The 19,263-nt window shown below is 34.0% G+C and overlaps 1 protein-coding gene across 2 annotated transcripts in view; it reads right to left on the bottom strand.

Annotated features, from left to right (window-relative positions):
- LOC145293953 (uncharacterized) overlaps positions 1-19,263 on the bottom strand; it is a 225,614-nt gene that overhangs the window by 17,000 nt on the left and 189,351 nt on the right. For both annotated transcript variants that reach the window (XM_080140820.1, XM_080140819.1), the window contains exons 14-16: positions 17,503-17,606; positions 13,051-13,150; positions 1,624-1,829 (exon numbers count right to left, since the gene is read on the bottom strand). In XM_080140820.1, coding sequence (XP_079996946.1) covers positions 1,624-1,829; positions 13,051-13,150; positions 17,503-17,606 — 410 coding nt within the window. The remainder of the gene's footprint in view (positions 1-1,623; positions 1,830-13,050; positions 13,151-17,502; positions 17,607-19,263) is intronic.

The raw sequence follows: 19,263 nt of genomic DNA, 5'->3' as shown, positions 1-19,263 counted from the left end.
GTCTTGAAAAGGATGAGTGTGGTGGTCAGCCACTGCATGTTGACAATGATCAATTAAGAGCCTTAGTCAAAGCCAATCTGTGCACAACCGTTTGAGAACTTACTTCTGAATTAGACATAATGTATACAATGATTTCCAACCACTTAAGAGAGATTGGAAAGACAAAAAAAAACTTGATAAATGGGTGCCTCATGAATTGAACGACAACCAAAAAAAAAATGCTGTTAAGTTTCATCTTCCCTTCTTTTACGCAACAGGAACAACCTGTTTCTCAACCGGGTTGTGACTTGCAATGAAAATTGGATTCTTTATGACAACCGGTGATACTCATCTCAGTGGTTAGATGCTGACGAAGCTCCACAACACTTTTGCACCAAAAGAAGGTCATGCTGACTGTTTGGTGGTCTCCGACTGGTCTCAAGACAATAGTTTTTTGAATGGAGGTGAAACCATTACGGTAGAAAAGTACTGTCAACAAATGGATGAACTGCATCAGAAACTTTCACAACAACACCCAGCATTAGTTAATAGAAAGAGCCCAATTCTCCTCCATGACGATGTCTTACCACATGTTGCTAAACCGACCCTGCAAAAGTTGCACGAATTGGGCTACGAAACTGCCTCATCTGTCATACTCTCCAGACCTCTCACCTACCAACTACCACTTTTTCAAGCATTTTTAATGACTTTTTGCCTGAGAAATGCTTCAAAAACCTAAGCGATATCAAAAACATTTTTAGCAACTTCATCGCCACCAGAATACAAGATTTCTATGTTATTGCCATAAATACACTTGTTTTGTGTTGGCAAAAGTGTGTTGATTCTGATGGTACTTATTTCAATCAATGAATTTTGTTTGAACCGAGATATGCTCATCTGAATTAAAATATTAAAACTGCAAGATCTTGTCAAGCTGATATATGCCTTGCAGTTATATTTAACATACATTGAACTCCATAAATAAAAGGATTAGTATAAATAAAGGGTGAAATATAATTGAATAAGCATATTTTCCCCCCTAAAGAGAAAAAAAAACTTGATAAATGGGTGCCTCATGAATTGAACGACAACCAAAAGAAACGCTGTTATGAAGTTTCATCTTCCCTTCTTTTATGCAACAAGAACAACACTTAATAATAGTCATTTTTTTAATGCACACCGACTTTAAAGACACCCTGTGTGTGTATATATATATATATATATATGTATGTATATATATATATATATATATATATATATATATATATATATATATAGGGTGTCTATATAGTCAGTGTGCATTAAAAAAAAAATTTATAACTTTATTTGAATTTTTGTAATAAATTTGTTATAATGCAAATAAAGTTATAATTTTTTTTTTAATACACACGGACTTTATGGACACCTGTATATATAATGTTTATGTTAACTTTTTTGTAAATTTATACAACACCTATCCAGTTAATAAAAAATCCTTTACATGAAATTCAAACTCATTTGACATCATAAAAACTACTGCCTTAGTAATGTGCATTCTGCCTATTCCTTTTTTGTAAACCAATCAAATGTTTCTATCTGCATACAAACTCCAAAAATATGATAACTTCTCAATGGTAAATAATTGAACACTATTATTATACTAACCGGACATCCCTTGTTTGTTAATCTGTCTGTCATATATCTTCTTTTCTAAAGTGTTGTCTGTGATCAATCGATAGATATAAGAATTCTTCTCCTGGCCATAACGATACACCCGGCAAACTGCTTGACAGTCATGACACGGGTTCCAGGAAGCATCAAAGATCACAACTCGATTGGCTCCGATTAAGTTGATTCCCAAACAACCAGCTCTGAAATTTGGAAGATGAAAAATAAAATTAAAAAAGAAAAAACAAAGAAAAAAGAATTTATTTTTTGTATTAAATTAAAAAAAAAAAAAATTTCTTTTCCATACTGAAAGTTCACCAAAAATCAATATAATATACAGACTTACCAATACAATTATACAAAATTTGTAAGATTAGCACAATAATTTTGTGTTTTTACTTGAAATTATTGCAATCTTAACATTTCACTGTATGATAAACACGAATGAGTATATTAAAAACTTTTAATAAAACTAATATTTTCATAACATATTTTCTAAATGGAGATAGATAATATTTATTGTTTTTATTATCAACCTTCAGCATTGAGACTGACAACTCTACCTGGAGAAAGAACAGGATAGAGTTTTTCCTAATTCCAAAATGACCAAATGGATGAAACTCAGATATCCTCAGTAGACAGTAATGTATAGTCTATATAAATAAAACAGTAGATGTGTGTGTGTAAATGATTAACCGATAAACTCTTAATCTACTGGTCACATGACACTGAAATTAACAGGAAATGGTAATCATACACCAAAGATGATTTATAACAAGTAAAAGTTTTCTTTGAATGGATGAATAATGCGTACAGAAATATGTTGGCAAGTTGAAATACAAAACGTTCATTTCAACTTGTCGACATATTTCTATTACTTTTGTACATGTGCAAATTCATTCATAACTTGAAGTGGTTTAATTTAAAATCTTTCTGATTTATCTGTTGATAGCTCAAACAGTAGGGAACACACCTAGAGTGCTAAATGTATTTGTTTTGATTTTAGCTGATGGCACCCAAGACATTTTTTTTTAAACTTTTAAAATCAGTATATATAATATTCAACAGAAAATTGAGTGTTCTATAACCAGGAAAGGCTAGGTGGCCTCCGTCAGTATTTAAATAAATGAATTAATATTAAGTCTTTTATGACCTATGATCTAACATTTTCATGTTTTTTCCAACTAACTTGTGATAATATATATATATATATATATATATATTTTTAAAGTGATGGTTGTGTAGTTCCAACGAGAGAAAAAATGTATATTTAAAAGAGTGTAGCCATCAACAATTGTGGTTTTTTTTTAAAGGTTTTCATCATATTTTTATTTTAAAATATTTTTATAACGCGTTTCGAGCTTAGGGTGTGCTCTCTTCAGATATTTTCGTAAAAAGTTTTTCTTTAAAATGGGAGTTTGTAGATATGCCTCCGCTGATATTAAATATGTTTTTCATAGTGGTGCGATGCGTGTGTTCAGTGTTTAGACATTCTGTCTCCAACTGTAAGTTGTTCACTGTGACCGGTCAAAGTTAGTTTCAAAGAGTGTTTTTTAGTCCATATGGTGAAGATTTTGTAATGCAACAAACAACGATGTGGAGTCTGCAACATAATATTAGAGGGAAACACATACACATTTACGAACCCCATACAAACATTCAAAATTAAAAAAAACCTAGATTGCACCTCAAAAAACGTGATCTATGTAATAAAATGTCCAGCATGCGATAAATCCTACATAGGCGCTACAAAAAACCTTAGTAATAGAGTAGCCCTACACTGATCCAACATCAAAATCGCGGAAAATAGACACCTACATGTATCACAAAATATACACGCATGCAGTGGAGGCAGATTCGAGATAATGCCCATCTTCCAAACTGACAACTACTTCTACTTGCTAACTCAAGAAAAAAATTTCATAACAAAGTTTAACCCCGCCTTAAACATCTCTCCCTAATTATACACATAAATAGGCAAAACACAAAATACACTTACACGCATGCATGCTTGGGTAGGTGTGCACCCTCACACACGAAACAACAAAAAAGCACAATAAGGCACACGCACACTTTCGCGGGTGCGCGCGCCCATACCCAGTACAGTACCATTTCTCTAAACAAACAACTAGAAATTAAACGTATGTATGTGTGCGTGTGTATATTTGTGTGTGCGTGGGTGTACACATATGATTGTGTATGCGTGTGTGTATAATTATATATCATCTGTTATCTATGCTACATCTTGTTTGTATGTATACGTGCACTTATGTTTGGGTGACCGAATCCATGTATGCATATGTGCATGGATTGGAAAGGAAACTTCAACCAATATATACATAAGGTGGGATGTATGAATATGTATGTGTGTGTGTGATTGTGAGTGCATGTGCCCATATATATATATATATGGGTGGATGAGTGTATACACATCCGTATGTATGTGTGTGTATGTATATATATATACATATGTATGCACATGTATGAGTGGGTAAATGTGTTCGTGTGAATATGGATATACGCGTATGTGTGAGCCCCTGCATATGTCTGTGTGTGTGCATGTGTGTGTGTATGTGTATGTGCCTACATAGTATGTGGATGTTTGTGAGTGTATGTGCACATACATATATGTGTGTACATATGTGTGTGTATGTGCGTGTATGTGTGTGTATATATATCTTCTACCTATTCTCCATCTTACTTGTGTGTGTGTGGGTGCGTGTACGTATGTTTGAATGATTAAGCGCATATATACATGCGTGTTTTGGTTGGGGAAAAAAAAAAAAAAAAAAAAAAAGTGTGTATATATATATATATATAAAATAAAAAAATAAAAATAATTGTTAGCGGTGGATGTATGCGAGTACGTGTGTGGGTGTGTAGGTGGGTATGTATATGTGTATATATGTATGCTCCTACATATATTTCTATGTATGTACGTGTGTGTATGTGTGTGTGCCTGCGTACGTGTGCGTGTGCATGTGTACATGTACATGAATATATATGTATGCGTATGTGATTGTGTGTGAGTGTATGCTATACATGGAGAAAGAAAGTCTTTAAAAAGAACCCTAAAGAAGCCATAAAAACCTTCACCATATGGACTAAAAAACACTCTTTGAAACTAACTTTGACCGGTCACAGTGAACAACTTACAGTTGGAGACAGAATGTCTAAACACTGAACACACGCATCGCACCACTATGAAAAACATATTTAATATCAGCGGAGGCATATCTACAAACTCCCATTTTAAAGAAAAACTTTTTACGAAAATATCTGAAGAGAGCACACCCTAAGCTCGAAACGCGTTATAAAAATATTTTAAAATAAAAATATGATGAAAACCTTTAAAAAAAACCCACAATTGTTGATGGCTACACTCTTTTAAATATATATATATATATATATATATATATATATATATATATATATATATATATACACACATTCTTCTTTAGTAGTTCCTATTATTTTATTCCTTACTAATATATACCTATAGTTTTTTTTATCTATTATTTTTATTTTATTTTTTCTATATATTACTCATTTCTAATATAGATGTTCTTAAGCTGGTTCTTGTTTATTTATTCGGATATCTGTATAATGCTGGCTTTTTTCCTCTTCTGAGGAGAAGCATTTAGCTTCGAAATGCCATACAGAGATTTTTCTTTGTTTTTTTTCTTATTTTCTTTTCTTATTGATCAGATGATACAATAAAACCCTATGTAACTTTTATTCCTTATCTTTTAATATATATTAGCAAGGTGACCTGACATTGCTCGGGATTAAATGATGATCAAATATTTCACACTTCTATATTTTTATTGTCATTGAAATCGGTGAAATTGCCAATTTTTCAATCAAATTAATTGATTGCCTGCTCTAGTTGGGGAGCCATCGCAGTGCACCTGGAGAAAGCTCAAATGCCTTTCACAGTGACTTAGTTCACAATATATTATAGTCTACATTGCACTGTAGAGAAGCTACTATCGATTTTATAAAAATTTTTTTATATATAATAGCTTGAATTAAAGTTTAAAATGCTAAAGTCAAATATTATGCTTTAATTGTGCTTTTAACGGAAACATTCATTTTAAATCCGGACCTGTTTTATAAAAGAATCTACAATTGATTTTATAGATTGGGCCTTTATGTCGGTGAAATACTAAAACTTCTCAAATGCACTTGTGTTTTTAGGTTGTATAAAATAAGACTTTCTTCTTTAATCGGATTTTTTCGATTATCGACTTTTTAATACTTATTGAAGACATTCCGATACAAAACTTATATAAGAACACTGCCAGGCACATAAAGTACCTTTACGTGCAATTTCATAAAAATCATCCCAGCCGTTTTTGAATTCATAGGGAATGAAGTTAGACACACACAAATTCCTTTTATATAACAGTATATATATATATATATATATATAATTTTTAAGAATGTAAGAGATTATATAATTATTTCCACAGCCAAACAACATCGCAACATATATATATATATATATAGAGAGAGACTTGCCATATTCTATGTTCAACAAACTAACTTTGTAGAAAGTAATTCATTTTGAAGAGGCTATATTTTACATATCACATAGTGCTTGGAGATATATATATATATATATATATATATATATGTAAGGAATCTACACGGATTGATCAATGTTTAGACATTTCCATGTCTTCATTAGGACTCTCAAATGAATCTTGGTGTCAAAAAATAAGTTACAAATTACTATTAATGTATTTTCTGAGTGTAAGATTTATTTGTGATTCCTGATGAAGGCATAGAAAATGTCAAAACATTGATCAATCTGCATAGACTCCTTAGAATATTTATGTAATTTTGTTTATTAAAGCTCTCCACATAATAATTTGCAAAAATATAGGTTTTAAGTTCACAAACTTAATTTATACATTATTATATTAATTTATATATCAATATATTATGTATATGATAATAATATTATATATATATATATATATATATATATATATATATATATATAGAGAGAGAGAGAGAGAGAGAGAGAGAGAGAGAGAGAGTTTCTTATGGTCTCCAAAAAGGCTGGGCCAATTTTTTAAAAATTTCACACAAATGTACTTTATGTATTTGAGAATGTTCTTAGATAGGTTTTGTATCAGAATGTTTTTAATAAGTATCAAAAATCGATAATAAAAAATCTCATTAATAATAGAATAGTCAGATTTTGATCAAATTTAACACGTTATACAGTCTAACATCACAAGTGCATTTGAGAAGCTTTATCACTGTACAAGCAGAAGGGCTTAGCATATAAAATCAACAGTACATTCTTTGATATGACAAGGATGCATTTGAAATGAATGTTTCTGTTTAGAGCACAACTGAACCATGATACTTGACTTTTACATTTTAAACGTTAATTCAAGTCATTATATAAAAATAATTTCATAAAATCCACAGTAGGGTCTCTTACATGGTATTGTAGATTGTAGACTAAGTTACTGTGGGGAGGCATGCGAGTTTGTCCCCGATGCACTGCAGTGGGTTCCAGAATAGAGAAGGCAACCAATCAATTTGATTTCACTGACAATAAAAGTATTGGAAGTATAGAACATTCGTTGATCCTTATTCAATCCTGGGCAATGTCAAGTCTCCCTGCTAGTATGTATGTATATGTCGGTATTAAAATTATTATTGTAATAATTATGTTTTTTTTTTTTTAAAGTTTTTTTTTACATAGGCATCACCACTTATCAAAGCCAAGAGGCCACTCGAGGATAAGGGTTAAAGAGTGTACAGTAGATAATTGGACAATATAGTAATCGTTAGGAATGGAAATTTGGTAAATTTGTTAACAAGTGGAACGGCTCATCAAGAACTTGTTTACGTTAGACTTGAAGACGACCATATTGTAGTCAGCCGGAAAGCAGGAAAACGGAAGACAGTACCACAGGCATGCAGTTCTAAGAAAGAAGCTTTGTTCATGGAATCTACATGTAGGTTTAGGCACAGATAAAGAGTGGGGGGAATTATTGATAGTGTTTTCAGCTAGACGAGTGTTTCTTGTGAAAGTTTGGCGAGAGGGGACCATAGATTGAAGCTCAGTCAGACACTTTTCATGAAAATAACGATACAGCAGAGACAAACTTGCAACATCCCTTCTGTGAGATAGAGGTTGCAGGGAAGAGAAAAGGACATCTCCTATGAGGCTATGAAGTCTATTTTGAACTCTATCAAGGCAGGATAAGTCTTTTCTAGCAGTTCCTGCCCAGATCTGGCAACAGTATTCTATCCTTTGACGTACCTGGCTCTTCTATAGATAGAGAATTGCATCAGCAGTGAGATATCTACTGGATCGATAGACGGATCCCACCATTTTTCCAGCAGCCTTGGCAACAGACTTGATGTACGTGTTCCATTTAAGATCAGTAGTACAGGTCAAGTCCAGAAGCTTGTCAAAACTTGAGGCCACCTCAAGACGAGTGCCATTCATTTCAATTGATGCCAGATGGGGATCACAACGTTTATGATGTAAAGAGAGAAGCTTGGTTTTAGATGCATTAAAAGTAACCAGCCACTTCTTTCCCCATTGTACCACATGCTCAAGATCAGAGGAGAGAGAATCGGAGAGAACTTGGTCGTTTACTGTCTTAGATGTGCTACCATAGATGGTAGTGTCATCAGCATAAATGTCTATGAATGATGTAAGGATGTGATTTGGAAGATCATTATGTAGATCAGGAAGAGAGTTGGGCCCAGGATGGACCACTATGGGACTCCAGCATTAATACTGTGAGCTTCTGATTTTTGCCCATCAACTACTACTCTTATGAACCTATCAGAAAGAAATGATTTAATAATTGAGAAGACATTTCCAGCTATACCATAGCTACAGATCTTATGAAGTAAACCTTTATGCCATACCCTATCAAAGGCCTTAGATATGTCAAGAGCAATTGCTCTAGAAAGGTTGCCTCCGTCGAGAGATTTGCTAATTCTATGAGGTATAACTGTAAGCATATCTGCTGTAGATCTAGCAGAACGGAAAACATATTGTGTGTCACTAAGAAGGTTATTTTTGCTGAGATGGTTGATTACTTCTCTATTTAACAGATTCCAGCTACTTACTCATGACGCACAGGAGACTTATTGGCCTGTACTGAGAGGGGGATGAGCGATCACCTGAATTCTTAAATACAGGGCATACTGATGAGATTTTTCAGGGTGATGGAAAGCAATTCTCCTTAAGACAACGTTTAAACAGTTTTGTAAGTATGGGCACTAGTTCTGTTTGAATTTTTTTTGAGTACTATAATTGGAATACCATCAGGGCCGGTTGCTTTACTGGAATCAAGGTTTTTGATTAGCTTGGTAACATCACGTACGGATATTTGTATATCACATAGCATGTTTTCTGATACAGGAGAAAATATTGGGGCTTGGCGGCCTTAGTTGGAAAGGGTAGAATTAGCTGCAAAGGAGGTTGGCTTTGTCTGATGCTGACGAGATTACCTCAGGTCCATTGATGATAGTTGAGATAGAGCATACACTTCTGTTCAGGATTCTGCTTGCTATTTGCCAAAACTGGTGGGAACCAAGCCACTGCTCGGCTACTTTGGATTTGATGGACTGAGCATTCAACTCTCTTGCGTTCTTTATTACTTTCTTATAATGGTTGCTGACAGTCCTGAAAGGGGCTTTAGTCTCAATACATCTATTACGTTGGAAACAGTGGAAAAAGTGATTTCTGTGCGCAATGGCAGCAGCACATTCTGGAGAGAACCATGGCTGGCTGTTAGGTTTTTGCTGGAACCTTTTTGAAAGTATGAAACGGTCTATACTTACAATTAACCATTCCGTCAGGTCTGATATTATAGAGGACACATCCTTTTTAAACATGGAACGCAGAGGTAGATCCGATATATATGTACGGAAGCTATCCCAGTCAGCCATAGTGTATCGATATACTGTACGATGGAGAGGTATGTCTGGGGACTTATTACATTTCATTTTTATCTTAATTGATACAACAGAGTGGTCGGAAGATTCAGGATGTCAGCCCCTTTAAGAAACTCGCTCTCTTACTGTTGAGCACTTTAAAAGTTGAAATAGAAAGTCGGTTGTCTAAGCTCGCAGTGCAGATCATGCATAATGTTATAATGATTAGATCACTATAGCTTGATGTCACGACATTTAAAAATAAATGTCAAAATTCCAACGATATTTCTCGCAGTTGAGATTGGCCTTGTTAATGGAGTCAGAGATGGCTTCATGGCCGGGTTTGAATCTCCTGACCAGTAGTAATCGTGTCGCTCTACACTGATAATTCCCGAAAAGAATGAAACACTAACAATTGTAATATATATATTTTTTTTTTTTTTTTTTTTACAAAGGAATCACCACATTATCAAGGCCCAGAGGCCACTCAAGGATAAGGGTTAAAGAGTGTACAGTAGAAATTGGTCAATATAGTAATCATTAGTAATGAAAATTTGGTAAATTTAATAACTTATATGGAACGGCTCATCAAGAACTTATTTACTTTAGACTTGAACACAACCATATTGTAGTCAGCCGGAAAGCAGGAAAACGGAAGACAATTCCACAGGCGTGCAGTTCTAAGAAAGAAGCTTTGTTCATGGAATCTACGTTTAGGTTTAGCCACAGATAAAGAGTGGGGGAAATTATTGATAGTGTTTACAGCTAGACGAGTGTTTCTTGTGAAAGTTTGGCGAGGGGGGACCAAAGATTGAAGCTCAGTTGAACACTTTCCATGAAAATAACGATACATCAGAGACAAACTCGCAACATCTCTTCTGTGAGATAGAGGTTGCAAGGAGGAGAAAAGGACATCTCCTACGAGGCTACGAAGTCTATTTTGAACTCTATCAAGGCAGGACAAGTCCTTTCTAGCAGCTCCTGCCCAGATGTGGCAACAGTATTCCATCCTTGGACGTACCTGGCTCTTATATAGGTAGAGAATAGCATCAGCAGTGAGATATCTACTGGATCGATAGAAAGATCCCACCATTTTTCCAGCGGCCTTGGCAACAGATTTGATATACGTGTTCCATTTAAGATCAGGAGTAATGGTCAAGCCCAGAAGCTTGTCAAAACTTGAGGCCTCCTGAAGACGAGAGCCATACATTTCAATTGATGACAAATGTGGATTAGAATGTTGATGATGTAAAGAGAGAAGCTTGGTTTTAGATGCATTAAAAGTAACCAGCCACTCCTTTCCCCATTGTACTACGTGCTCAAGATCAGAGGAGAGAGAATTGGAGAGAACTTGCTCGTTTACTGTCTTAGATGTGGTACCATAAATGGTAGTGTCGTCAGCATAAATGTCTACAAATGATGTAAGGATATGATTTGGAAGATCATTAATGTAGATCAGGAAAAGAGTTGGGCCCAGGATGGATCCCTGAGGGACACCGGCATTAATACTGTGAGCTTCTGATTTTTGCCCCTCAACTACTACTCTTATGAACCTATCAGAAAGAAATGATTTAATAATTGAGAAGACTTTTCCAGCTATACCATAGCTAGCGATCTTATGAAGTAAACCTTTATGCCATACCCTATCAAAGGCTTTAGATATGTCAAGAGCAATTGCTCTAGAAAGATTGCCACCGTCGAGAGATTTGCTAATCCTATGCGATATAACTGTAATGACATCTGCTGTAGATCTAGCAGAACGGAAACCATATTGAGTGTCACTAAGAAGGTTATTTTTGTTGAGATGTTTGATTACTTCTGTATTTAACACAGATTCTAGCAACTTACTCATGACGCACAGGAGACTTATTGGCCTGTACTGAGAGGGGGATGAGCGATCACCTGAATTCTTAAATACAGGGCATACTGATGAGGTTTTCCAGGGAGATGGGAAACTATTCTCCTTAAGACAACGTTTAAACAGTTTTGTAAGTATGGGCGCTAATTCAGGTTGAAGTTTTTTGAGTACTATAATTGGAATACCATCAGGGCCAGTTGCTTTACTCGAATCAAGGTTTTTGATTAGCTTCGCAACATCACGTACAGATATACGTATATCACATAGCGTGTTTTCTGATACAGGAGGAAATATTGGGGGTTGGCGGTCTTGGTCGCAAAGGGTAGAATTTGCTGCAAAGTTCTTGACAAAGAGTTTGGCTTTGTCTGATGCTGACGAGATTACCTCAGGTCCATTGATAATAGTTGGGATGGAGCACACGCTTCTGTTCAGGATTCTGTTTGCTATTTGCCAAAACTGGTGGGAACCAAGCCGCTGCTCAGCTACTTTGGACTTAACAGATTGAGCATACAACTCTCTTGCGTTCCTTATTACTTTCTTACAATGGTTGCTGGCAGTCCTGAAAACGGCTTTAGTTTCCATACATCTATTACGTTTGAAGCAGTGGAAAAAGTGATTTCTGTGCGCAATGGCAGCAGCACATTCTGGAGAGAACCATGGCTGGCTGTTAGGTTTTTTCTGAAACTTTTTAGAGGGTATGAAATGGTCAATACCTACAATTAACCATTCAGTTAGGTCTAATACTATAGAGGACACATCCTTTTTAAACATGGAATGCAGAGGTAGATCAGATATAAATGTACGGAAGCTATCCCAGTCAGCCTTAGTGTATCGATATACTGTACGATGAAGAGGTACATCTGGGGACTTATTACATTTCATTTTTATCTTAATTGATACAACAGAGTGGTCGGAAGATCCAAGAGGCGACAGAACAGAAATATATGTACATATGATGAGAATAAGTACATATGATGAGAATAATAGAAATAGTATTCTGACAAAATAGAGAAATAAAAAAAAAGAAACAAACCAAGTTATTTGGTTGATGCAAAAAATAATGTCATATATATATATATATATATATATATATATATATATATATATATATACATATATATATATATTAGTTGAATGACAAAAAACAACATTATTTTTGCACCAACCTAATATGTGTTCATCAATGTTTCATTTTTATTTCAAAACTTCCTCTGGATGAATGAAATGAAGAAAATAGGAAATGAAATTAAGAAAACAAAACACCAGCACAAATATTTGAAAATTTTCAAATATTTGTATATATATATATTGTTATCGTTGAACCCCCTGATGAGATAATTAACATTGTCGAAACATAGATTAATCCTGCATAGAGTTTTTCTGATGTTTATATAATTTCACTTATAATAGTTCTATATATGTACTGAGCACCTCAAGAAATATTGTCTTTTTTTTTAGTTAAATACATTTGAAATTATATATGTCTAATAATACATTTTATATTAAATTCTAATCAAATGATATGCATGAACATAAATCAAAGTGTTGACATATATAAATAAACATGTCTAACAAATCAATTCAAAATAAATAAATAAATAAAAATTATTTTTCTTCTTTTATTTTCCAAACGAACTTACCTGGTTGATAAAAGGAATAACCAAACTTTATTGTTGTCAGGAGCATTAAATTGATTGATTAGCTTTTCTCGTTCAGCAGCAGATGTACTTCCATCTAATCCTATAGTAAAAAAAAAAAATTACATTCATTAAGATGGTTTAAGCAAAGCTGGAATAAGTTCCATCCACACAAACACACTAGTCATCTACATACAGATTATTTTGCTGTAATACAGATCATACGTGCAGCTAGACTAATACCCATTTCTAGCCAGGAATTGAACCTACAGTCATCCAGTTGATAGTCGGCAGTTCTAACCTCCGGCCCATGAGATCAGTGCCTGTAAATGACACTCATCAAATGCCCATTTATAGAGACACTTGCCTACTGCTTTTACAGTGCTGGACCTGCTTGTTTATGTAAAAACAAATGGAGAGCTTTACATAATGCTAATTAAGCAGTGGGTGAAATCATTTTACGACAGGAGAGGAGCATATATATATATATATATATATTCAAGCACGTCTGATTGAACATGACAGAGTTATTCTTTTTTCCGATTTTTCTGGATATCTTTTAAATTCGTTAAGCGATTTCAGCTGGCATGTTGTATAAAATGGCGCTCAAAAGTTGTTCCGCCATATTCTACTCAAGCGCTTTCTATCGGTGCATCCGATTATCATCAGGAGTGATTGTTGTTGTTATCGTTTTCTTTGAGGCTTGGTGTATTTATAAGTTTTTTTGTTTTGTTTTTTTATTGGTTATAAGGTGGGTACAGGATGGTTAGAGGAGAATTATTTTTATTTTTGATTTTCTTATTTTATAGTTTATTTATTTAGTTTCTTGTTAGCTCCTGATGATAATCAGATGCACCGATAGAAAGCGCTTGAGAAGAATATGGTGGAACAACAACTTTTGGGCGCCATTTTATATAACATGCCAGCTGAAATAAAAAGACTGCTCTGCGAATGGAAAAGATATCCAGAAAAATCGGAAAAAAGAATAACTGTCGTGTTCAATCAGACGTGCTTGAATAATGACTTGCTGCCAAAATATACAAATATACACTTCAGAATAGTTTTTATTTAACAATCAGTTGTTATGGAAATGTGAGATTGTAGGTTTACAAAAATATTACTGGCAGTAATATTCTATAAGTTATCCCATCTAAACAGGAATTGCTCCATATACAAGATAGAGCAAATAAATTAAATTGTAATTCAATGAATTTAAAAAAAAACTCTCATTGTAATGAAATGAAGTGGTTGAGTTTCATATCAAAGAATTTTTATTATTCTAAGCAAGACAAAGACTATTTTCTCTCCTCTGATGAGATGGTAGACATTGAAACCCTATAAGTTAAGGAGATTAATTTTCTAAAGCATTCTTTATCTTGCTTAGAATAATAAAAATTCTTTGATATGAAACTCAACCACTTCATTTCACAGCTTTACTGATAATTTAAAATCAATAAATATTTATTATTTTATCATTATTACCAGCAATGAAAAATTTTGCTTTAAACAAAATCAAATAAAAAAAGACAAAAGAATCGATTTAGTATCGGAAAATAGGCACCAATTTTTTCGATTCGATACCCCTAAATTTGCCGAATTTTCTGATTCCCAATTCCGATTAATCATCCCAACAATAATATATATTTATATATATATATATATATATATATATATATATATATATATATATATATATATAAAAATATATAAGCGAAAATGTATGTATGTGCATTCGCTTTTTCTGTGTGTCTACAAAAGGCTTCTTTCAGAGAAGCGGTCGCTCGGTTCACAACTTTTTAAAACTTTTTATATCACATACAAATCGTAATATCTCACAGTTAACAACGAAGCTCGCCTGTCTATTTAATTTGGTTGATTTCGGGAAGATAAATATTCAATATTTGTCGCTCGCCGCATGTGGGTTAGTCTTTTTCCTATAACATCTTTGGGGGGGAAAAAAAAGCGTTCAGCAGTAAATGAATACTATCCCGCAGTCAAAACTTGACCTCATTTAAAACGGGCACCTGCTAAATCCAACTAATTAAATAAATTCAAACGTGTTTCCGTTAGCATCTTGCGGTGGGGCAATGGTTAACATCGCACGTTTTTTTTTTTTTTTCACACTTTAATTTACAACTTTGCCTCAAGGGTTTGAACCCCCCCACCCCACCCCCAAACACCCGGGCAACGCCGGGTACCCCTCGCTAGTATAAAAATAAAATGAAGCTATTAAATCTGACAGTGATATGGGACAATGAGAAAGAAGCAACCTTAGCAAAAGTTAGTGTCTCCAACGATGCCAGAAAAAAATAAAAATAAAATTTGAGCTTACAGTTAGAACACTTTTCGTTACTGCAATAAACAACAAAAGAAAATCGACTGATATAAACCAGAAATTGGATATGTAACATAAACGAATGACATTTATATGAACTTCCTTACATTTAACTCAATGTTTTTTTAATCATCATATAGCTTTCGACATACAAATTCTGTTTGAAGGAGTTTCTGAATGTCATTTTGTGTAGATCTTTTAGAGATTACACTGAAGTGAACAATTTTATTTGACAATTTTCTTTTTTGAATTTGAAATTTTGATTCTTGTCCAAAAAAGATCCGATATCTAAAAACAAAAATTAAGAAAGATTTGTATGATGTATGTATGCATGACAAAATAAAAATATCATATTCCAAAACCCACATAAATTGATCAAGTACTCATACGTCTTAGATAAGAAAATCAAATTTTATGGGGATCTGTGAGAGTGACCGTCTTGTTTTGAAAACAACCAAGGGAGATAACTCAACATTTCATATTTATTAGATTTATATTGTTATGCTTATGAATTCCAATTAATCATATAAAAATGATTTTCTTTATAAAAATAAAACTACTCCATCAATTTACATGATTTTTAGAATATGATATTTTTGTTTCATCATGAGTATGTATATTATAGATTTTTTTTTTTTTTTTAACTATGGAGACATTCTGGACAAGAACAGAATTTTTTTTTTACATATGTTAACAACCACTGAAGAGATTTTGGGTGGTCAGAGAAGGAAAACTGCTCCAAATGGTGTTGGGTGCCAGGTACGAGTCATTTCAATAACTCTTGAGTTCTTTTTAACCTGGCAATTGACCTGGAATGTATTATGCCTTAATGCTCTACAGCATGCATGTCCACGCTCAATTGCTTTCTTCCAATGTTACAAACTCTGGGGATTCTGAGAGCACGTTAACAGGGTGACGATGTTTATCAATTTTGAGTATCCTCTGCCACTAAACATATCTTACATAATTGACAACATCGGGGACGGCACGAGATAGAAAGAGATGAGCGGTACTTCTCATGATCTTGGTTGTAGTGCAAATGGTGGTGCGGATGATGCGTCTGAAAGATGAACAATGGTCTAACTCTTTTGCTGATCAGGATTTGATCACTTTCTCCAAACACTAGCTGAAATTCAGGTCAAGATGAGATGTGATAGAAAAAATTGATATTACTCGGTTTTTGAAAAAAAAAAAATTGGATACAAGTAACAAGCTTGTGTGTACATCAAAGAGTTAAGTATGAAAGTGTGAGTGTGTTCTCTACCTGAGCAGAATTTATGCTGGTTCTGTTGGAACCCCAGCTCTTTAGATAAGTTTAGTCACTTAACTAGTTGAGTGAATGAGTGTGTATACTTGTATACGAATGTGTGTTTGAGAAAGAAAAAGTCAATTTCTATGTAGTAGCAGAAAGGTAATGCTTATTTAGATTAGATGTAGGTTTATGAGATTCAATAGGTTTTGACACTCTAAATTAGACTAGTTTTTGATACCTGTTTATAAGAGTTTAACTATTGGCATATCCAGGCCAAAAATTGGACTATATATGTAACTAGCCTGGGTGCTCGGCGTTGCCCGGGTGTTTGGAGGTGTGTGTTGAGCAAAAAAAAAATAATAAAATAATGGTAGTAGGCAGGCAGGCTCGGGCCTGTACAACGAGAGGAAAAAAAATGTGACCCCCCCCCAAAAAAAAACATGACGCTTTGCTGTTGCGTCCATCGCAAAACTGGAAATGACAAAGTCAAAATTAAGGCTAGTCAATCGAAAAGAGTGGATGACCTTCGAAAATATATGCGAAAAAAGTGACCTCTCCTTGTAGAAAACTGCCCCGTTGAGGGTGAAGAAATTAATGTTTTTGACCAATTTTTCGATATTTGTCGTCCAAAAGTTCAAGGTTTAAAACGATACCAGTTTCATCACTTTCTGACGTGTCTCAAAAGTTTTAGGCAGACATACAAACATACATACATACATTTAAACAGACAGGTGAGATTTATATTATAAATAAGTTGATTTTTTTTTACTCGTTTTTATGAGTGCATGGAAGTTGTATAAATTTCTATAAAAATTGTTAAAAAAAACCCCAAAAAACAACAACAAAAAAACTTTTTTGTCATACTTACTGAAATAACTTTTATTTTTGCACCAATTCTCTTTTATATCTGGTCGAGGTACTGTAGTTTTGCTTAGGAAATCCTCAATTACATTCAATGTAGTAAGACTTTGACTGGGAAAATAAAGATTAAAGATTTTTGTTTGATAAATTTCAAATTGGTAATGTACAAGAAAAATGTTAAGTCCTCTTCCTTGAATAGATTTTATTTATTTATTTATTTTTGAAACAAGTGTTGTTTAGATAGAATGGAGAGTTAATAAAGATTGAGGATAGCGTACCTTGTGAATTTTCAGTTAAATTTTATTATTTCAAGAAAGAATCCAAACATATTTTACAAAACTATGAAAGGATTTTACTTTCAGATCATTTGTCTTATGCCTGTAGTGACATTCACCTAGGGTGGGTTGAGCCGAGTCCAATAGTGTTTTTTTCTTTTTACATTGGCATCACCACTTATCAAGGCCAAGAGGCCACTCGAGGATAAGGGTTAAAGAGTGTACAGTAGAAATTGGACAATATAGTAATCGTTAGTAAATGGAAATTCGGTAAATTTGTTAACAAGTGGAATGGCTAATCAAGAACTTGTTTATGTTAGACTTGAAGACGACTATATTGTAGTCAGCTGGAAAGCAGGAAAACGGAAGACAATTCCACAGGCGTGCAGTTCTAAGAAAGAAGCTTTGTCCATGGAATCTACGTTTAGGTTTAGGCACAGATAAAGAGTGGGGGGAATTATTGATAGTGTTTTCAGCTAGACGAGTGTTTCTTGTGAAAGTTTGGCGAGGGGGGACCATAGATTGAAGCTCAGTCGAACACTTTCCATGAAAATAACGATACAGCAGAGACAAACTCGCAACATCTCTTCTGTGAGATAGAGGTTGCAGGGAAGAGAAAAGGACATTTTCTACGAGGCTACAAAGTCTATTTTGAACTCTATCAAGGCAGGATAAGTCCTTTCTAGCAGCTCCTGCCCAGATCTGGCAACAGTATTCCATCCCAAATAGAAACAGAAAATTTCCGCCATCTCTGTCGACTGTTCACGCAAAATACTGCCAACCTAGAATACAGCCTTTTCTTCTCCCTTTCTCAGAAAAATCACTCATTTAAAAAATGAGGACTGAAGGACAAATAAAGAAAAGCGAGAGTAACGGGAGCTGCCGATAATGCATCCACAATGCGTTTTCTACTCTCATGTTCGAGAGATAAAAGGGAACTATAATGAATTATTCATCTATACATCTCCTATAAGAATGCTTTTCATACAAACTTTTATATGGATCTTAAACTTTCCAACAATTGCTGTAAATCAACTTGCAAAACACATGAATATGATTCAAGACCTAAACATAGAAGTTTCAGAAAATGTGAAGACATGTCTTTAATAAACCACTGCTGCCAAGTCCATCTTGACTGAGATGATAATATACATTAATATTCAGATTAAGAGTTAAACAGTCTAACACTTTTCACCTGGGAACAGCAAGAGATTTTTGCCTAATTCAGGTAAGGTGTGAGAAACTTAGGAAACTTGATCTCAGAACGGAAAACAGCAATCGATGATAGGATGAATATAAGTCACGTAAGAAACCCTGAAATTGACCCAACATATTTGCCCCCAACCCAACCCCAAATTTAATTGAGACACAGACACTACAACAATGTTTTCTTGTTGACCATCACATTTTGTAATACAAAATATTTTATATATAAACAATATAAAAACATTAAACATTCATGACAATTTGCTTTTAAGCGTGAAAACAAAATA

The sequence above is a fragment of the Euprymna scolopes genome, chromosome 15 (genome assembly GCF_053919585.1).
Source record: "Euprymna scolopes isolate OS-2025 chromosome 15, ASM5391958v1, whole genome shotgun sequence".
Classification (NCBI taxonomy): Eukaryota; Metazoa; Mollusca; class Cephalopoda; order Sepiida; family Sepiolidae; genus Euprymna; species Euprymna scolopes.
Note: the sequence above shows the minus strand (reverse complement) of the source record. Positions and strands in the feature narration are given on the sequence as shown.